The 17,882-nt window shown below is 50.2% G+C and overlaps 2 protein-coding genes across 2 annotated transcripts; one reads left to right on the top strand and one right to left on the bottom strand.

Moving 5' to 3' along the window:
- Positions 1 to 10,061: 10,061 nt before the first annotated feature.
- On the top strand, positions 10,062 to 13,256 carry LOC136490633 (signal peptidase complex subunit 2-like). Its single transcript, XM_066486845.1, has 5 exons — positions 10,062 to 10,255; positions 10,366 to 10,553; positions 10,687 to 10,732; positions 12,220 to 12,362; positions 12,868 to 13,256. Exons 1-5 carry the CDS (start codon positions 10,148 to 10,150, stop codon positions 12,959 to 12,961), a joined length of 579 nt encoding a protein of 192 aa, XP_066342942.1. The 5' UTR covers positions 10,062 to 10,147; the 3' UTR covers positions 12,962 to 13,256.
- Positions 13,257 to 13,367: 111 nt separating this feature from the next.
- LOC136490630 (uncharacterized) lies at positions 13,368 to 15,745 on the bottom strand. The gene is made up of 4 exons (XM_066486843.1): positions 15,398 to 15,745; positions 14,960 to 15,112; positions 13,861 to 14,036; positions 13,368 to 13,723 (listed from the first exon to the last, which is right to left on the bottom strand). Exons 1-4 carry the CDS (start codon positions 15,554 to 15,556, stop codon positions 13,582 to 13,584), a joined length of 630 nt encoding a protein of 209 aa, XP_066342940.1. The 5' UTR covers positions 15,557 to 15,745; the 3' UTR covers positions 13,368 to 13,581.
- Positions 15,746 to 17,882: the final 2,137 nt, after the last annotated feature.

Raw genomic sequence — 17,882 nt, 5'->3', positions numbered from 1 at the left:
AGCGTGAGGATCATACCCAAAGTTAGGGGACCCCTGACGAACCTCTCGCTCCGCGCAGAGGCTAGAGGCCTTTTTTCCCTACAGCCTCGCCGAGACCCCCCGCAACCCAAACTTGCGCTTGGGGGCTTGGCAAATGCAATAAGAACTACTCGTTCAGACACGGAAATGAAGAAAGCCCCTGGAGGAGTAACTCCACTCCCCTAGGGGCTCGGGGGCTACACCCAGCGGGTGTGCTCGCGCGCACCCACCCCCAATTCCTATGGAGCAGGTATGGACCCAGCCTCGGCAAACCCTCAGGGGGAGTGCACGCACTCCCCCGAGGCTCGGGGGCTACTGTCGGGTACCTTAGAATGGGGTACCCCAAGCAAAACATCAAATGGGTTGCCCAAAGTCCCATCTAAAAAATAATAAAAGCAAAAAGGTAAGTCGTGGGCCCCTCCCCATCGCGATCAGGCCCACTAGCTCCTCCTCCTCCTCGCCTCGAGCCCCGAGAAGGAGGTCTCGGCATCCTGGCAAGGCTCCCTAGGGAAGGCCTCGGCAGGGAACGCTGTCTCCGCCTCGCCCGAGGCTCTCCACAGAGGCTCGGCAGCCACGACATCGGCCTCCTCAGTGCCGACCACCTCCCACGCCCAGGAAGTATCGTCGGAGGAGATCGGATAGACCTCCGTCTCCCGAGCACTCTCCCGCAACAACAGCGGGCCCTGAGCCAAGGGCACGGCCGAGGCCTCCGCCACCGACATCTCCGCCTCCTGCACAGACGGCCTCGCTGCCGTCATGACGACCGTGGTGACCTCGGGGGCTCCGGCCTCTGCAATCACGGCCTCGGCGGTCTCGGGGGCTCCGGCCTCCGTCATTATGGCCTCGGCAGACGCAAAAGCGCCCGCTATGGACACTACGGTCTCGGCGGTCATGAGCGTCGGGGCCCCCATCACCTCAGCCCTAGAGGCCCTGGGAGCCTTGGCAACAAAGGGCACGATGGCCCCTCCGACCGTTTAGGGGCCGCCTCGGCAACCCTTCCCTGGGCAGCCGGTTCCTGTGGGTCGACCCTCGCCGACGCCGCACCGCGCTGGATGGCGGCTTGTGCCTCCGCCACCCAGTGGGCAGAGGAGTCAGGGCTCGCCTTAAGCGCTTTAAGGGGCGCCAAGGGGAGGTCGTCCGCAGGCCGCTTCCGACTAAAGAAAATCAACCTACAGGGTCAGCACGAGACCAAAAAAGCGAATGGAAGACACCATAACCCCGCCAAAAACACACTTACTTTGAACGGGGCAGCCCCAGCTTCGCCACAGCAAACCTCCTCCACAACAGCGGAGGCGGCAGCAGTGGCGTCGCATCCGTATCCATCGGCGCCGGTCGGTCCTCGGCGGACCCCGGCGCCCCTTCGACCCTCGGCGGGGCCGGCGGCGCCGCCTCCACCGCCACCGGCTCCGCCGCGACCGCCGAGCTTATAGGGCTGACGGCGCATTTGCCTAACGCTCGTGCCTCGGGCGTGTCGGCCTCGGCCCCGGAGGGGGCCACCGCCGGCCCCGGGTCCGCTTCCTCTCCCCTTCCCGGGGGTGCCGGGCTGCTTACCGACGCCCCGGGTGCCACCTCCTCGATGTCTAGAAGGTGGTCTAGGGGGCCTCACCCCCCCTCGCCCTTGTCATTCCCGTCCGAGGCCTCCGTCGATAACAACGTCGATGGGGATTCCTCCAATGAGAGACCATCCTTCCGTTGCTGACGGCGGCGCTTATCCAACGCCTCACGCGCAAGGATATGCTTCGTGCGCTTCGCCGCCTTAGCATCCTTCCGCTTCTTCTGCGCGTCGGCGTGAGCGCGGTTGATCGCCCGCTGCCCCGCGTCCTCAGGAATGGGCGGCGGGGAGGAGCGCACGTCCCTCATCCCCTGAAGAAACGACAAACGCGCATAAGGAAACAAAGGATAAAGGGAGATCAAGGAGGTTCAGAGGCTACAGCGGCGCTCGACTTACCAGCGAAAGGAACCCCCATGACGGACGCATCGCGAAGGGGGTCAGGTTGCCACCCCTCAACTTCACATCTACCGTCTCCCCTACCTGACGGTGAATTTCCTCATCGGAGAGGGCGGAGGAAGACATCCGGGTGCCCTCGACGGGCTCACCCGGCCTCATCTCGAATAGCCGCCGCCGCCGAGCCATCAGCGGCAGCACCCTCCGGCGGTGGAAGGCGGCCACGACCACAGCGACGGTGAGGCCATGGTTTCGCAGCCTCGCCAGCCCCTCCAGGAGTGGCTCCAGCTTGGGCTGGTCGACCTTCGGGATGCCCCACTTCCATTTCTCCGGGCAACTCCCCAAAATCCGCCCGGTATAAGGGGGAAGTCCTCCGTCATCGTTGCGGAGGTAAAACCAACTCGTGTACCACCGGCGGTTGGAGGACGCGAGTTGGGCCGGGATGTAGAGATGCAGGCGGTCCTGACGCACTTGGAGGGTGCAGCCTCCGGCCCTCGATGCCTTCCTCTTGCCCGACGTGCCCATCGGCTTGGTAGTATGCCCCGCCCAGAACAGGTGGAGCCACAAATCCCAATGGGGAGCGATCCCCAAATACCCCTCGCAGACGGCAACAAAGATAGCCGCCTGAGCGATGGAGTTAGGATTAAAATTGTGGAGCTCCATGCCATAGTAATGCGTGAGCGCCCGCATGAACCGGCCCGCCAGAACGCCGAGGCTGCGCTCGTGGAAGGAGACGAAGCTCACGACATAGCCGTCGTGGGGCCTCGGCTCCAGCTCACCGTACGGAGCAATCCACTCCGGCCTACTAGAGTCTGTCACCGGGCGGAGGAGTCCACCGTCGACAAGCGACTGGAGCATCTCCTCAGTGACATCCGACGGATCCCAAGGATCCGCCTCGACAACAACGACGTTGCCGGCCATGGATGCGATGGAGGAATCGGGCGTGGTGGTGAGTTTTTCTCTCTCCCTCCACGCTCTCGCTTTTTTCTCGCTTTCCCCCTAGGCTCGCTCTTCTCTCCTCTTCTTCCCGGCACCCGCGGCTCTGGCGACGGCTCGACGGAGGTGGCAGGCAAGGTAAGACAGGGAGGGGCGAGACTCTTTGGGTATTTATGCAGGGGGGTGAAACGAACGGGCGATGAAATCGGGGAGGTTTTCCCCGTCCGGCGCGGTTAACCACGAGCCGATTTCGGTGGCCCACGCGCCCACGTCTCCCGCATTAAATGCGAGGACAGTTACGTCCCGTCCATCACGTCGCGCTCGGCCACTACGGTAGCAGGCGTCGTTTTGCCTCCCCATGAAACCGCCTCAAAAGGCGCGCCCCCCCGCGGCCGAGCCAATAGGGAAGATATTTCCCGCGGCCTGTTCCTTTCACAGGAAGGAACCGGGCTCTAAGCCTATTACGATCTAGGGGTTCGAAGGCTAGACCCCAAAGGGTTTTGACAGCCGCCCCAGGATAACAGAGTCAGGGGCGACTGCGGGCGAGCCTGTACGAGGCTGAGACCCAAACGAGCAAAATGCTTGGGACGCCCAAAGTCGTGTCCGAGACCGGCAGGAAAGTATCCGAATGGGATCCCACCGTAGGGAGGCACCGAGCCACCGAGGCCCAACGAACGGCCTCGGCACCCACTAGAGAAATCCGTTGGTACTCTTGGAGTGTGTCTCTAGACCGCTAGCCGTCCCCTAACAAACAGGGTTTGGACCTCCACTCAGACTACCCGATAACAGCTCACCGGAAGTGCCACCGCTCGTGCCCATCGAGGGTAGCGAGGCACATTCCACCCCTCCTTCCAAGCAAAAAGGAAGCGCGAGGGTCACATAAAAAGTCAGGGGAACCCCCGACGGCCTTCTCGCCCTATGCAGAGGCTAGGGGGCTCCTCCTGCAAATATGCTGAGACCTCACGACCCGGGCTCGCGCCCAAAGAGGCCTCGGCAAACAAACCCTCATGCGCGAGGGGCGTATAAAAAGTCAGGAGAACTCCCGATGGCCCTCTCACGCAGAGGCTAGGGGCTCTTCCTGCAACCTCGCCGAGACCAGAATGGGCTCGGCAAACTAACCCTCCGTCCGAACGAAAAGGACACGTGAAGACCAGGTGAAAGGGCCAGAACACCCAAGACAAAGACAAACGGTCCAAAACCGCGCTAGAAGTTTCACTACAAACACGATAAAAGGGCGCGGAGCCCGTTACGGTCCAGGGGTTCGAAGGCTAGGCCTCCAAAAGGTTTCAACAGCCGCCCCAGGGCAACAGAGTCAGGGCGACATCGGGGCGAGCCTACGAATGGCCCAGACCTGAGCGAACGGTCGCTCGGGGCATCCTAAGTCATGTCCGAGACCGGCGGGGAAGTATCCGAATGGGATCCCACCGTAGGGAGGCGCCGAGCCACCAAGGCCCGCGAACGGCCTCGGCACCCACTAGAGAAACCCCCCGGTACTCTTGGAGTGCGTCCTTGGACCAGTAGCCATCCCCCAGCGAACGGGGCTCGGGCCTCCACTCGGACTACCCGCTAACAGCTCACCGGAAGTGTCCACGCTCGTGCCCATCGAGGGTAGCCTGGCACATTCCACCCCTCCTTCCGAGCGAAAGGAAGCGTGAGGATCATACCCAAAGTTAGGGGACCCCTGACGAACCTCTCGCTCCGCGCAGAGGCTAGAGGCCTTTTTTCCCTACAGCCTCGCCGAGACCCCCGCAACCCAAACTTGCGCTTGGGGGCTTGGCAAATGCAATAAGAACTACTCGTTCAGACACGGAAATGAAGAAAGCCCCTGGAGGAGTAACTCCACTCCCCTAGGGGCTCGGGGGCTACACCCAGCGGGTGTGCTCGCGCGCACCCACCCCCAATTCCTATGGAGCAGGTATGGACCCAGCCTCGGCAAACCCTCAGGGGGAGTGCACGCACTCCCCCCGAGGCTCGGGGGCTACTGTCGGGTACCTTAGAATGGGGTACCCCAAGCAAAACATCAAATGGGTTGCCCAAGTCCCATCTAAAAAATAATAAAAGCAAAAAGGTAAGTCGTGGGCCCCTCCCCATCGCGATCAGGCCCACTAGCTCCTCCTCCTCCTCGCCTCGAGCCCCGAGAAGGAGGTCTCGGCATCCTGGCAAGGCTCCCTAGGGAAGGCCTCGGCAGGGAACGCTGTCTCCGCCTCGCCCGAGGCTCTCCACAGAAGGCCTCGGCAGGAGGCGCGTTCTCCGTATCGCGTGAGGCCTTCCACGTGAGGCCTCGGCAAGGAGCCTAATCTCCATCTTGCGCAAGGCCGTGTTCTCCGTATCGCGTGAGGCCTCGGCAAGGAGCATTCTCCGTATCACTCGAGGCCGGCTCGTCCGCGGTCCCTCGCCCCCCACCTCGGCCGACCCTCCCGACAGCGCGTCACGTCTCATTAATACTTTCAACCACTCCCGCAATCTCAGCCGAACAACAGCTCAATGTCATAGAATGGCCGACGCGACCCGAAGTCGCATCAGCGCCATACCGACCAGGACAGGGCACGGCGGGGATTACCGGCCACTGTGTCCCAACACTATGCCCACGATCAGCGCCTGGGACAGGGTATGACGGGGGTTACCGGCCACTGTGTCCTACCACTGTGCCCACGACCCGCCGCCCGCTCGAGGCCTCGGCACTGTACACCAGGGCCTCGGTAGTCTCGGGGTTCGTGCCTGCCGAGACCCCTCACCGTAGTACAAGCCTCGGCACCGACCAGGCCTCAGCCTCGCGCACAATCTGTCCACCATGGCTTGCACGTTCGCCGCCACGTCTGCTCCGAGACACTCCCTGGGCTCCCACGACGCACAGGACCTGATGTGACGACCACGCCGCCCCTTTACTCCTAGGACGAACTACTTCGACGGCCACGCCACCACAGGAACAGGCCACAGGGTTCGGACATGCCGCCCCTGTTGGCACGATGCCGCACAGTAATACATGTACTGTCCCTGCCCTCCCTTCAACTATAAAAGGAGAGGACTAGGGCCACTTAGGGAAGACCGAAAAACACACATGCACACATTCCAGCTGCTTGAGAGCAACGTCTCAGACGGTCTACACAACACCCTGCCGAGACCTGGGACTAGTTCCCTCTCTCCCTTAGCTTATAACCCCCTACTATGAGCACTTCGGTGCAAGGAATACAAGTTCGATCTCTCAGACTGGACGTAGGGCACCGATTGCCTGAACCAGTATAAACCTTGTGTCTCTTTGCATCACTATCCGGAATCGGGAGCACGCAGAACAAATTCACTAGTCGGTTGAGGACCCCCCGGTCCGAAACACCGACACCTTTAGTCAATTCGTCATTCATTTCGCATAAATCAGAATGAATAAGTTCTAATGGTGCCAAGTTCCTCGCCTCTGCAGCCTTGTGAGGCTTGCATGGTTGCTTCGATTGCACACACACCTGGCACTTAGAATGTTTGACTAAGTTAAATTTCAGGATTAAATTCAGATTTGTAAGCTGCATGAGACAACCAAAATTAATGTGACAAAGTCATGAATGCCATATATTCGACTCATCCGAAACATTAACATTGTTCACTACTTTATTACACACATCATCAAGCAAAGATAAGCGACACAAGCCTCCACAATCATAACCTTTTCTAACAAATATTCCATGTCTCGACACAACACACTTATTGGACTCAAGCACATTTTTAAAACCATCGCGACACATTTGAGAACCGCTAACAAGATTCTTCTTGATGGAGGGGACATGCTGCACGTTCTTTAATAGCACCGTCTTTCATGAAGTAAACTTCAGAACGACCGTACCAACACCAAGAACACGTGTATGCGAATCGTTTCCCATCAACAAGGCTCCAGTCCTGCCGGCCTGATAGGAAGTAAACAAAGAAACATCAGCACACACATAAATATTAGCACTGCTGTCTATCCACCACTCAGGTGAAAAACAAACTGAAAGAACAAAAGGTAAAGAATTACCATACCTAGATGTTCCTTCTCCAGTCACGCTAATCACCATGTTTGCTGATTTCTTTTTTTGCTTATATTTACGGTCTGGGCACGCACTTGGCCAATGCTCATCACTGCCGCAAACAAAGCAACCTCCACCTTTCTTGTTATTTTTCTTCTTAAACTGTGCAATTTGCTTAGGCTTTGTATTGTTGTTCTCTTGTATGTTCTTCTTCTTTTTATTACGGGATGCAAATGAGTTTTTCTTCTGCACCATATTGGCAGCGAAAGACTAAACTCCTTTTCCACGGTTGTCTTTTGCTCTCGCCCTCTCCTCAACAGCAAGAGATCCAATAAGTTCAGCCACACGAAACTCTTGTCTCTTGTGTTTTAGAGAAGTAGCAAAATCCCTCAAGAAGGTGGCAGCTTAGTGATTACACCACCGACCACAAACTTGTTGGGTAACAAACATGAAAAATGTTCTAGTTCATTTGCTAGCGCCTGTATCTCATGAGCCTGTTCCACTATAGAACGGTTTTCAACCATTTTATAGTCATACAACTGCTCCATAAGGTACAGTTCACTACCAGCATCAGAAACTCTAAACTTTGCCTCAAGAGCATCCCATAACTCTTTGCCTGATATGCAAGATATGTAGTTTTTCTCTAATCATGACGCCTCGAAACAGGTTATCGGCAGCCAAGAACTTTTGCTCCTCCTCAGGAGTAAATTGTTCAGGCTTTCCCTGTGCGGTGTGATAGCAATTCATAGCAGTCAACCACAACACCATCTTGGCACGCCATATCATAAAATTCTTGCTATCAAAATTATTCGGCTTCAAAGCAGCAGCAAAACCACTGACAGAAAATTGTCTAACATTAGGTTTTTGGATTGTTAGATAATTAGGCATTTTTATGGTCAATTTAATTCAGAAATAAAATATCAACATGTCTGTGACGATATATATGTGCATGTGTATATCACTAACAAACGCTACAGCATGCAGATATGACATACAGATCGATACAGTAAGAATGCAAAGTGCTATTATTACAGAGATAAGAGTGTACCCAGCGGAGGGTCCCATGCCGAGGGCATCGGAGGCTCCATTCGCACTAGTCGATATAGTGCGTTACTCGAAGTCGTGGACCACAGTCGATATAGGAAGTTGTTCGCAGTGCGGTCCCACGAACGATCACCAGGAAGAAGACGGGTTCCGCGATCGATCACCAGAAAGAAGACAGGTTCCGCGAGCGATCACTAGGAAGAAGACGTTGAACGAGCAGTCGCGGAATCGCTCCCCAAAAACCTAATTGCCGCACACCCTGTGCAAGGTTCGTAGGCGGACGAGGGTTTCGGAGGCACCTGCTCTCCCGCTACTTCGTGCACGCAGAGGTACGGGACGGGAAAATCCAAAGGACGGCTGAGATGTGGTCTCTTGGAAGTGAAGCGGAAGAGAAGAAGACTGACGGAGGATTTTCTGTTTTATGCCTGCGGCGGGGAGGGAGAGAGCCAGCGGAGAAATTCAGGAGTCGGAGATACTGCCTCGCCACGCCACGACCATGGCCTCGGTCTGGCCCGCGCCCACGGCTCGGCCGGCGGCGGCAGCGGCGACGCGCATGTGGCACTCCTTTGTCCTTTTCTCAGCTTCTCAATTGAGATGGATAATTTCCAACCAAATAAACTGAGTTAATGTTCAGTCAAAATTCTGTACAGTATTAAACCATACAACGCTTAATGTTACGTGCCATATATTTTATTTGATTTATTAAATATTATATGGGCCAAGCCTATAATATATCCAACAGTAGTTGACAAGCAACTCAAATATTTTTGAGCTTTTTCTTCAACTCTCAATTTGGAAAGGTTGTCAGAAACGACCAAAGTTGGCAACAACTTCCATACTGCGCTACTGTTCCTATTCTGCATTCCGAACATGGATTGAAATCTTTTCGGGAGAAATCTCAGTGCCGACAGGTCATAAAAAACTTGAAATTCTAGTTGACAAGCAACTCAAATATTTTTACTTTTTTTTCTTCAACTCTCAATTTGGAAAGGTTGTTAGAAACGATCAAAGTTGACACCAACTTCCATACTGCGGCTACTGTTCCTGTTCTGCATTCCGAACATGGATTCAGGCCCCTCCCAATTTCCAGAATCCAGAATTCCAACTTTTTAGAAACCCCAAATCCAAAATCCAAGAAATCTCATGCACCTGTTTAGTTCCACCCAAAATCAAGAATGGGAACACAAATATTATAGATTTGCCATGCATGCTGCTTCTTCTTCCAGGCACAGTCGATGGCACCAGCTGCTTCTTCTTCCAGGCACCAACTTCTTCTTCTTCCATGCTTCTTCCCGCTCCACCACGTAGCTGCCCCGCCGCCAGATTCGACGCGCCCACAGCGTCGCCCGCTGCTGCCCCCGCGCCACACCGCCGCCGGAGCCGGCCTCGCCGCTAGATCCGCCCCGCCTCGGTGACGGCCCCGCGCCGCCGGCCTCGTTCTGCCCCATAGCCGCCCTGCCGCCGGATACGCGCTGCCCCGGAGCAGGCCCGCCACCGAACGTGCCCTGCCCTGGAGCCGCCCCGCCGCCCGTCCCCGCAGGCCTCGGAGCCGTCCCGCCCGTCCCCGCCGGATCTTGAGTGCCGCCGCCGGTGGGGTGTAGGTGGAGAGGGGGAGGAGAAGGAGAGGGGGAGAGGAAGAAGAGGAGGAGACAGCGTGCGAGAGAGTGGGTGAGAGAGCGTTCGCGGCCGGGGAGTTGCGAGCGAGCAGCGTGGCGGCGGCGGCCCGGAGACAGCGTTCGCGACCGGGGAGTTGCGAGCGAGCGGGCGAGCAGTTGAGTGCGAGAGCACGTGCAGTTGGGCTAAATTTGGGCTTATTTTGATCTCTGGACTCCAGAATCCAGAATTCAGAATGGGTATGTTTTTCCAAAAAATCCTAGATGGTGTTTAGATCCATTTTCCAAAATGCTGGGCCAAAATCCAGAATATTTTGGGTCTGAGGAGGAACTAAACAGGGCCTCAAATCTTTTTGGGAGAAATCTCAGTGCCGACGTGGCACTCCAGTGACGCGCTGCTTTTCTCCCATTGGCCCACCCGCGTGGCGGCCCTGTACGTGTACCAAGAAGCAGCCCTATGTGTAACTGACTAGCCGGTCCCAGTACATCCGCCCACCAGTCATTGACAGATCCCCCATATACCCACAGGCCCCTCTTCTGTCATCGCTCACTCGCCCACCACTTCCCTCCTCGTCGACGAACTCGTAGCGGCGGCGGACATGGCGAGCGGCGGCGCGGCGGCTACGCCGGCGAAGGTTACCCCAAAGAAGGCCAATCTCCTCGACCCGTACTCCATCAAGCACCTTCTCGACGAGACCATCTCCGATGTACTATGCTTCACCCTAAACCCTAGCCCCTCCTCCCTCTCCTTCCTCATTCTCGATCTCTCCTCCCACTTGGTTCCTATCTGACGAGGTGGTTTTCGTGATGCGCTCAGGTCGTGAAGAGCAAGGGCTACACCGAGGACACGCGGCTGGGCAACTGGAAGCTGGGGATCGGGGCCGCCGTGATCGCTGTCGCCCTCCTCGCGCAGTTTTACCCCAAGAAGTTCCCGCAGAACCGCGAATTCCTCCTCGGCTGCATCGCACTATATCCTTTTCTTCACTGGGTTTGCCCTATCTTTTGGTTATGATGATGAATCGACGCTAGATCTGATTTCGGTTGGGAATCGTGTGGAATTGTTGTTTGTTGCTGTTGGTCCTTGACTTACATGGCTCGATACGTATGTGGTGCTGAATGTGGTGCTGCTGATCCTTAGCTACACCAAGGAGAAGGATGCCATCCTCTTCACGCACCCTCCTGCGGTCTGTCTCTATCTGGACTTGTTGCTCTTGAATTCTGACTTTCCAAGTGTACAAGTTAATGTGCAATCTATTTTACTTTATTCCTGACTGTGCTGTATCTGACCAGAGTCAAATTCTTAACTTCAGCTTGTGTATCGCATATGTTAGATATATGCTTTATCATGTTTAGGACATTAGAACTGCGTGAGTGCTTGTCTTGTATAGTTGTATATGTTCCTTCTTAAAATTCTGACTGAAGTGGCTGTGTTTTAATAGAAACATAAGCTGTCAAAGTTGCTTCTTAAAGAATGTGTAATAATGTTATATTCAACCAACTGAAGAGTTTTTGGTTTTCCGCAAGTATTCATGCGTGGAGTTCATTTGCCCTTTGAACATTTTTTTTTTTCAAAGTTTTCACTTGTCCCAAACTATGGGTCACCCAATTACTGCTATCTATTTTCAACTGCCCCTGAAGTTTTTGGCCTTTAAAAGTTGTGATATGTTTCCTATTCTTATGTTAGACAATTTTTTTTTTGACAATGGAGTGGATTTTTCTTATAATTGTTCGACAATTTGAGTTTTATTCATACCCCTCTCAGGAAGCTATGCTCAGATGTGTATTTTTCTTCCTAATTACTCAACTAATGCTGAGTAGTTGTGATATGGAGTGATAGACTATGCTGAGTAGTTGCAATTTTGTGTACTTGGTCTCACTTTTGCTTGAATGATAAATAACTACTATGTTCAGTCCGTACAGATGTTATCAATGTATAAGAAATGAAACCGCATTGGATAGGCTAGAAAGCAAAAGGGTGTTTAGGTAGATCATTTGATTATATTTTGATTCCAGGCCCTGTGCCCCAATTTCAAATGGGAAATTATATGGCGCCCTCTTTAGCTAAAATATCATGTTGGAATGTTTCAAAAAATCATGTATGTAGTATTGTAGTATATCTAAAGTTAAAAATATTTGCAACAATTTAGTGTGAAATTCATCTTTGATGTTGATATTAAAAAAAACACAAGCGTCACTGTCAGCACATGATGAACAATTGAACAGTGCCAGGCTGTCTGCTTGCCTATTTTGTTTCTTGACATCTAGTCTGAATTTCAAACTGAATTGTTGCAACTATACTTAACTTTATGTGTCCTATATACATAATTTTTTTTGATGATTTTTTTTGAAACATTGCAAAAATGATATTTTAGCTAATGAGGGTGCCAGCCAAATCTGCATTGATTTCAAATGTACTTTGATATCCAGTCCTTGTGGTCACTAAAGCATATGTTTTAAAAGCAGTGTTCGTTATTTGCCCAACAATTCTTTTTGGTGAACACGTTGCCTTGATGTGGTATTGAATGCCTCACTTATTAGATATTGATGCAATCTTGTTTTAACTACGGAGAATTGTTATTGACAGTTCTGTGAGATATCTGGTCTTGTTTGATTCAGTATTTATTAACAACATGATGTCTATAGCTTTGCTAACTTATGGGTTTTCTCTCAGGGTTCTTTCAACAGCACTGGCCTCACTATTTCTTCGAAATTACCAAGATTCTCGGACATGTACACTCTCACAATAGCAAGTGCTGATCCACAGTCTATCTCTGCAAACAAGCCAGTCCATTTCACTAAGAGCGTGACAAAGTGGTATGTACCCAGTAGTCTTCAGTTCAGCGGACTTACATTTTTTAGTCTCTGGCAGATGCATCTCTTGTGGAAATCTGAATTTTATATAGTGATGCATCACTTTTTAATTGTATTTAAAATCTTAAATGTCTACTATCCAAAAATGCCTACTATCCAAAGTGCAATCAACTGATGCCCCTGTCAACTTTAGGATTTCGTGATTAGATGTTCATGTATGATGTACCTAAAACTCCTATATGGTTCCATAGCATCTTGTTCTTAGCAAATACCAGGTATTGATGGAAAATTGTAATGGTCGCTTTCTTGGTCTTATACCATGCCATGAAAACTGTGCAAGCTTGAGTGCATATAAATAACTTATTGTTTGAAGTGTCAACAAGACGACCTAGTTTTCCTGAAATGTAGTTTGTCAATTTTTGCTCTAAATGTTACATCCTTATGACATGACTCATTTTCTTTTCTCCTAGATGTTCATTTGTACACATTTAACAATATTCTTGTGCAGGTTTACAAAGGAAGGAGTTCTTGTGGAAGACCTGTTCTGGAAGGATGTTGAGAAGCTGATTGATGACTATAACAGTGAGCGCAAGAGTAAATGAATTGATAGTTCGTCTCTGACCATCTGGGGAGACATTGGGTGTCTAGAGAAATCCCTTAAAAGCTTAGCTTAATCTAAACAGACATTTTTGCTATACTGTACTGGTTGACCAGTGAATGAATGCTGTTCTAGACATGAACCTTGGTTCCAAGCTTTCTGTCGTGTCCGTAGATAACTATCTGGTCACCCTATATGTCCTAATCCTAGAAACGTGGTCCGGGCTTGCAACCTGTTTGTTCTGGTGCTTCCTTACGCTGGAGCAGTTTTTGAAGAGAAATGAAATAACCGTTGAATCACCTTATTTTGTTACTGCGACCACTTGTGCAGGGCGTAAGCAATTACGTACTTCGGAGTAGTTAGAACACAAATCTTGATGATTACAGATCATTCTTTGACGTCGCTTACTATACTGATACTCTGGTATTTCCGAACACAAGCAGCCAGCACGAACATTATTTAATTATGCTTTCAGAAACAAGAAAGGCCGCTCAAAGGTTTGGAGAACTCAAACTGCTTCTCAAAGCGTGGTCCTAAAGTATGGTGGTATTTGCTGTACATCAGGCACGGAGCTACAGAATGCTTCTTGTAACCCTGGGATCTGGTCAAAATGTTTGTTGTTGATCAAGAAACTCCCTCGCCTTTCCACATTGGAAGATCAGTAGAGTACTGATCTGACTGAGTAACGATAGCCTCGACCCGATCTATTGATGCATGCAACCTTCCATAGTTCATACTGAAGGCTGGTTCTCCTGTGCCAACAGCCCTGTGTAGAGCAAATATGTCAACCACAGTGTTCTTGAGTTCAAACTGTGTTCATGCAGTAAGTTTCAATGGATCCTGTTTGAATGCTTCTAATAATTATAAGCAATTTAAGTAGTGTTAGTGCTGAATCAGACTTACCCATGAATCTCAGGAAGCACATACTCTGCTTTCCATCCAATCCTCAAATCAAACCCTGGGAACAAGCTGAGTTTTGACTTGTTTCTTATCTGAGAGACACCGTCTCCCCCCAGGCAAGTAGAAAGCTTCCACTTCCATCCAGTTGCATTCAGATGATAATTGTGGCCAATGCCAACCTGTGAACCATTGCTGTTAAATCTCATGCACAATCAAAGCCACATAATAAATTTCTCCAAGTCAAAGTGAACCTCAATCGGAGCATTTAATTTTAACTCATTACCATTTCTGAGTTCAGCCATGTTGATTATCTGATCATGTCAGGTAGTGTAACCTCTCTACCTTAACATGTAAGGCATATTAGCATCTATACTAGACACAGATGATTACAGCACACCATTTGGAGGTGAGTAATAATGTTCAATGGCTTCCTGGATAGGAAAATGGTCTATGCTCTTTTCCTGATGAAGCACGCAAATCTTTTCTGAACCATTTTCCGTGACCAATTTTTTGCTGCCATAGCATGCAATCCAATCATCAAATCACACGCATAGGGAAGACTAGTATATCAACTAAATTTTCACCATGGAAATGTTTAAATTACAAAAGAGAGATATTAGACATCTATTCTTCATTTAGGCAGATTCGTAGTTCATGTAACAAGTAGGTATTAACACATTATTCTCACTTCTTGTAAACTTCATACATCCCAAGGGTCAGTTCCTAAAGCAGAAGTAGAAGCTTATACTTTGTACAACAATAATTATCCATAGATGGGGGGCGTAAAGAGATATTTGCTTCAATCAACATTATTTATGCTATCAGAGCAGCAAATAAATAAGATTAAGGCTTTTACCGGTCTTCATTTTTTTATTTCTAACTTGAACTTGCATTATGCACTAAGGCAAGCATCAAATGCATAATCTGTAGTCACACAATCACATTGAGCAATTATTCAATTAGCATTGATGGGTGCACCGTTAGATGCATGTTTCCTGGACAATATCAAATTATCTTGCACTAGTGGTTTTCCAAGTACAAAACTTACTTGCTGTCCCAAAAACACTATTACAACTAACAGGATTCTGCACAAGAAAAGAACCTGTAGATTTAGAAACTTTGTGACTGGTATCTTCTTGGAAAGTAGCTGTATGTCACCACTGATGGGCTTGTACTGGAATTTCCATTTCCGGTCGTAGTCTAGAGGCTTCAGTACTATCTTTGCCTCAAAGTCATTCACCTCAAGATTGTAGAACTGCAACGACAATATCACATTACATTTCGACATTATGAATCAGCAGAAACGATTAACCACAGCATAGAGTAGTAACAACCACTATGGGAACGTAACCCTATAATTTTTCTACTAGTACATCGATAAGATTTTCATCAGGTGGAGATTGAAAATCAATTTCACTATCAGAGATGGAAATGATTGGAGACAATGAACAAACAAATCTATGAGCGATGAAAATTCGCATACAGCACTCTAGGGTTTATGGCGAGGTTTAGAATTTGGTACGAGTCCTCCAGATGAGACCTCGAAGTTGAGGCCAACGCGGAGGCCCTGGAGCTCCTTGCGGAACTTGAAGTGCAGCTCGGCCGGCACCACGTTGATATGGTACAGCTCGTCCAGCGTCGTCGGCCCCTCCCGGACCCCGCCCTCCACCCCGCCGCCGCTTCCGGAGCTCGAGTCCATCGTGTGTGAGAGAGAGGCACCCCTTTCTGTCGTCGGTGGATTTAGGCGGCGCAGCGAAGGCACGCCGCTTGCGCTTGGGGCGATGGAACAGAGCGGGCCGCCGGCGGCCGTAATCTGGTGATGTGGCGATTTTTCAGCTCACACACTCAAATCATCAGATACTGCATATAGGGGACGTTGCGCTCTCTAGAAATGTGAGCAAAGATACCTTTTGCGGATTGGTTTCATAAGTAAGGGCATGTTTGCTAGATATTCGTGAGCTTCGGATTCACAAAAACTAGATTCAGATTTTTTTTTTTTGCCAAATGGTTTTAGCTCTACCAACTTCACCGTAGATCTGATCCACCAAATGGGTGGATCTGGCCCCAGATTCACCAAATTGGTGGAGCACCTCAGGGGGTGCTCCACCAAATCCTAAGTTTCGTGGAGTTGGGAAAAATTATCCACCATGCCACTGATAAGTGGGAAAAAACGGTTCGTTCTTTCTTTTCCCGTTCTTCTCCGTTGCGACCATCTGCGAACGCGCACTCCCTGCGCCGCGCCTGTCGAGCCGCGTGCCACTGAGTCGCCTGCGAACGCGCGCCCTACGCCGTCGGCCCTGCTGGCCCGTGCTCCCTGCACTCCCTGCGCCGCGCCTGTCGGGCCGCGTGCCCTCCATGGCGTGGCTGCTAGTTCCTGGCCGAGCGCTCGCCATGGCCATGGCAGCGAGCTCTGGGGCCGTGCCCGCCGAGGCCGCGCCCAAGCCGTGGCCACGAGCTCACGTACTTCCTGCGTGTGAAATGTCGGGAGGAAGAAGATGAAGTCTATATTTTTGCATTATGCTCCCTGACGCGTGGGGTCAAGGTGGAAGTGAGATAGAGATGTTGGTGGAGCTGTACCAAACACTTTGGTGAATCCTAGATCCATGGTGGAGCTGCTCCACGATGGATCCAGGTGAATCACTGATCCAGATTCATCTTTTTTCTTGGTGGAGCTCTACCAAACAGGCCCTAATTTATAAGAAACTGATAAAGTTATCACTGTTTAAACGTTTGAAATAGGGCAACATATCATGTGTAAACCAACCAACCTGTATAAACTTAGAAACTACCAATTAGCACCATTAGATGCTGATCCAATGGATGTGGTGAGAGAACTTAAGAGAAAAAAAGGCTGGCGGGTAGGAGGCTTAAGTGCAAAAAAATCCCACCTCCCACCTCATTCGTTGGATCAGCATCTAGTGGTCCTGATTGATAATTTCTAAGTTTGCACAGATTGGTTAGTTTGCACCTGATATGTTGCCTTGAAATAGCTGCTCGTCCAGGAAATTTTAAGCTTAAATCTGAAGATAAATTTAATGAACCTTCGGTTGGTCTTTTCCCAGCACTGTTGTTCTTGAATTCCACTATTACTATGATGTTTTGTGTTTTATTAAGATGGCAGCAGTAAACACTCCAACGGTTAGCTTTATGCAAACGAACTTGCTCAATATTTTTATCTAATATAACTAGTAAAATGGTTTTCTAAATAAGAAGCTCAATGACTTTTTCTATATTGAGCTATCTAGAGCTATCTCCAATGAGAACTATAAACTATGATTCTATGCGGCAACATCTTGAGTCAGATTCAAGTTTTGGAGAGCATCGAATCATCAAGGCGAGAGAGCGAGGGAAAAATTGAATCCAATCTACTCATAGCGAATAAAGAAATGACTCAATCCAACTTGCTAGCCTCCCAAACTTCCATCCCCGCTAATATCGTTTACGACCATAGTGCTACACTTGTCTCACAACTCTGGATATATCCAGACATCGAATGGAGAGCAATGGTGAAGCTTAGTTGGTGCCACCCCACTATGGAACCATCTTTTTTTGTGAGGAAAGGCCATAAGCAGCATAGAAATAGAGCAACAAGACCATAAAAAGCGATCAAAGACTCAATGTTTCAAGGCGCTCCCATAGGCCAGACAAGGTCTGAAGATGATCTTGTTCCTCTGCAAGGACTACTAAGTTGGCCTAAACCAAGAAGAGGGCACTGATCTAGTTTAATAGTAGAGGGTCATTGGAAATTGATAATAGATTAGTTGATACACCAAGGTATACAAAAGGCATTTTGGGTAGTTAGAGATGGCTAGGTAAGACTTAAAAGAGAGACCATCTACTCAAAAGTATGTTAATCATTTCTCATATTTCATTGTTTGTAACATAAGAAGATATGAGTTACTTAGGCCTATTACTCATCTAGTTGACTAGGGTTCAACTCGATGTTGGTTTATTAAGGGCTAGCTTTTTAGATAGGTTTGGAAAGATCAAATGAACTTAGTGTGATAATGGGTTTAGAATCTCAA

The sequence above is a fragment of the Miscanthus floridulus genome, chromosome 11 (assembly GCF_019320115.1).
Source record: "Miscanthus floridulus cultivar M001 chromosome 11, ASM1932011v1, whole genome shotgun sequence".
Classification (NCBI taxonomy): Eukaryota; Viridiplantae; Streptophyta; class Magnoliopsida; order Poales; family Poaceae; genus Miscanthus; species Miscanthus floridulus.
Note: the sequence above shows the minus strand (reverse complement) of the source record. Positions and strands in the feature narration are given on the sequence as shown.

What these genes read in the sequence shown, in the direction of transcription:
- LOC136490630 (XM_066486843.1), bottom strand. Translation starts at nt 15,556, where the DNA reads ATGGACTCGAGCTCCGGAAGCGGCGGCGGGGTGGAGGGCGGGGTCCGG. An exon ending in GCGTTGGCCTCAACTTCGAG is followed by an intron (nt 15,113 to 15,397) that starts GTCTCATCTGGA and finishes TTGTCGTTGCAG; the next exon opens with TTCTACAATCTTGAGGTGAA. An exon ending in CAAAGTTTCTAAATCTACAG is followed by an intron (nt 14,037 to 14,959) that starts GTTCTTTTCTTG and finishes AATGGTTCACAG; the next exon opens with GTTGGCATTGGCCACAATTA.
- LOC136490633 (XM_066486845.1), top strand. Translation starts at nt 10,148, where the DNA reads ATGGCGAGCGGCGGCGCGGCGGCTACGCCGGCGAAGGTTACCCCAAAG. An exon ending in TCGACGAGACCATCTCCGAT is followed by an intron (nt 10,256 to 10,365) that starts GTACTATGCTTC and finishes TGATGCGCTCAG; the next exon opens with GTCGTGAAGAGCAAGGGCTA. An exon ending in ACTAAGAGCGTGACAAAGTG is followed by an intron (nt 12,363 to 12,867) that starts GTATGTACCCAG and finishes ATTCTTGTGCAG; the next exon opens with GTTTACAAAGGAAGGAGTTC.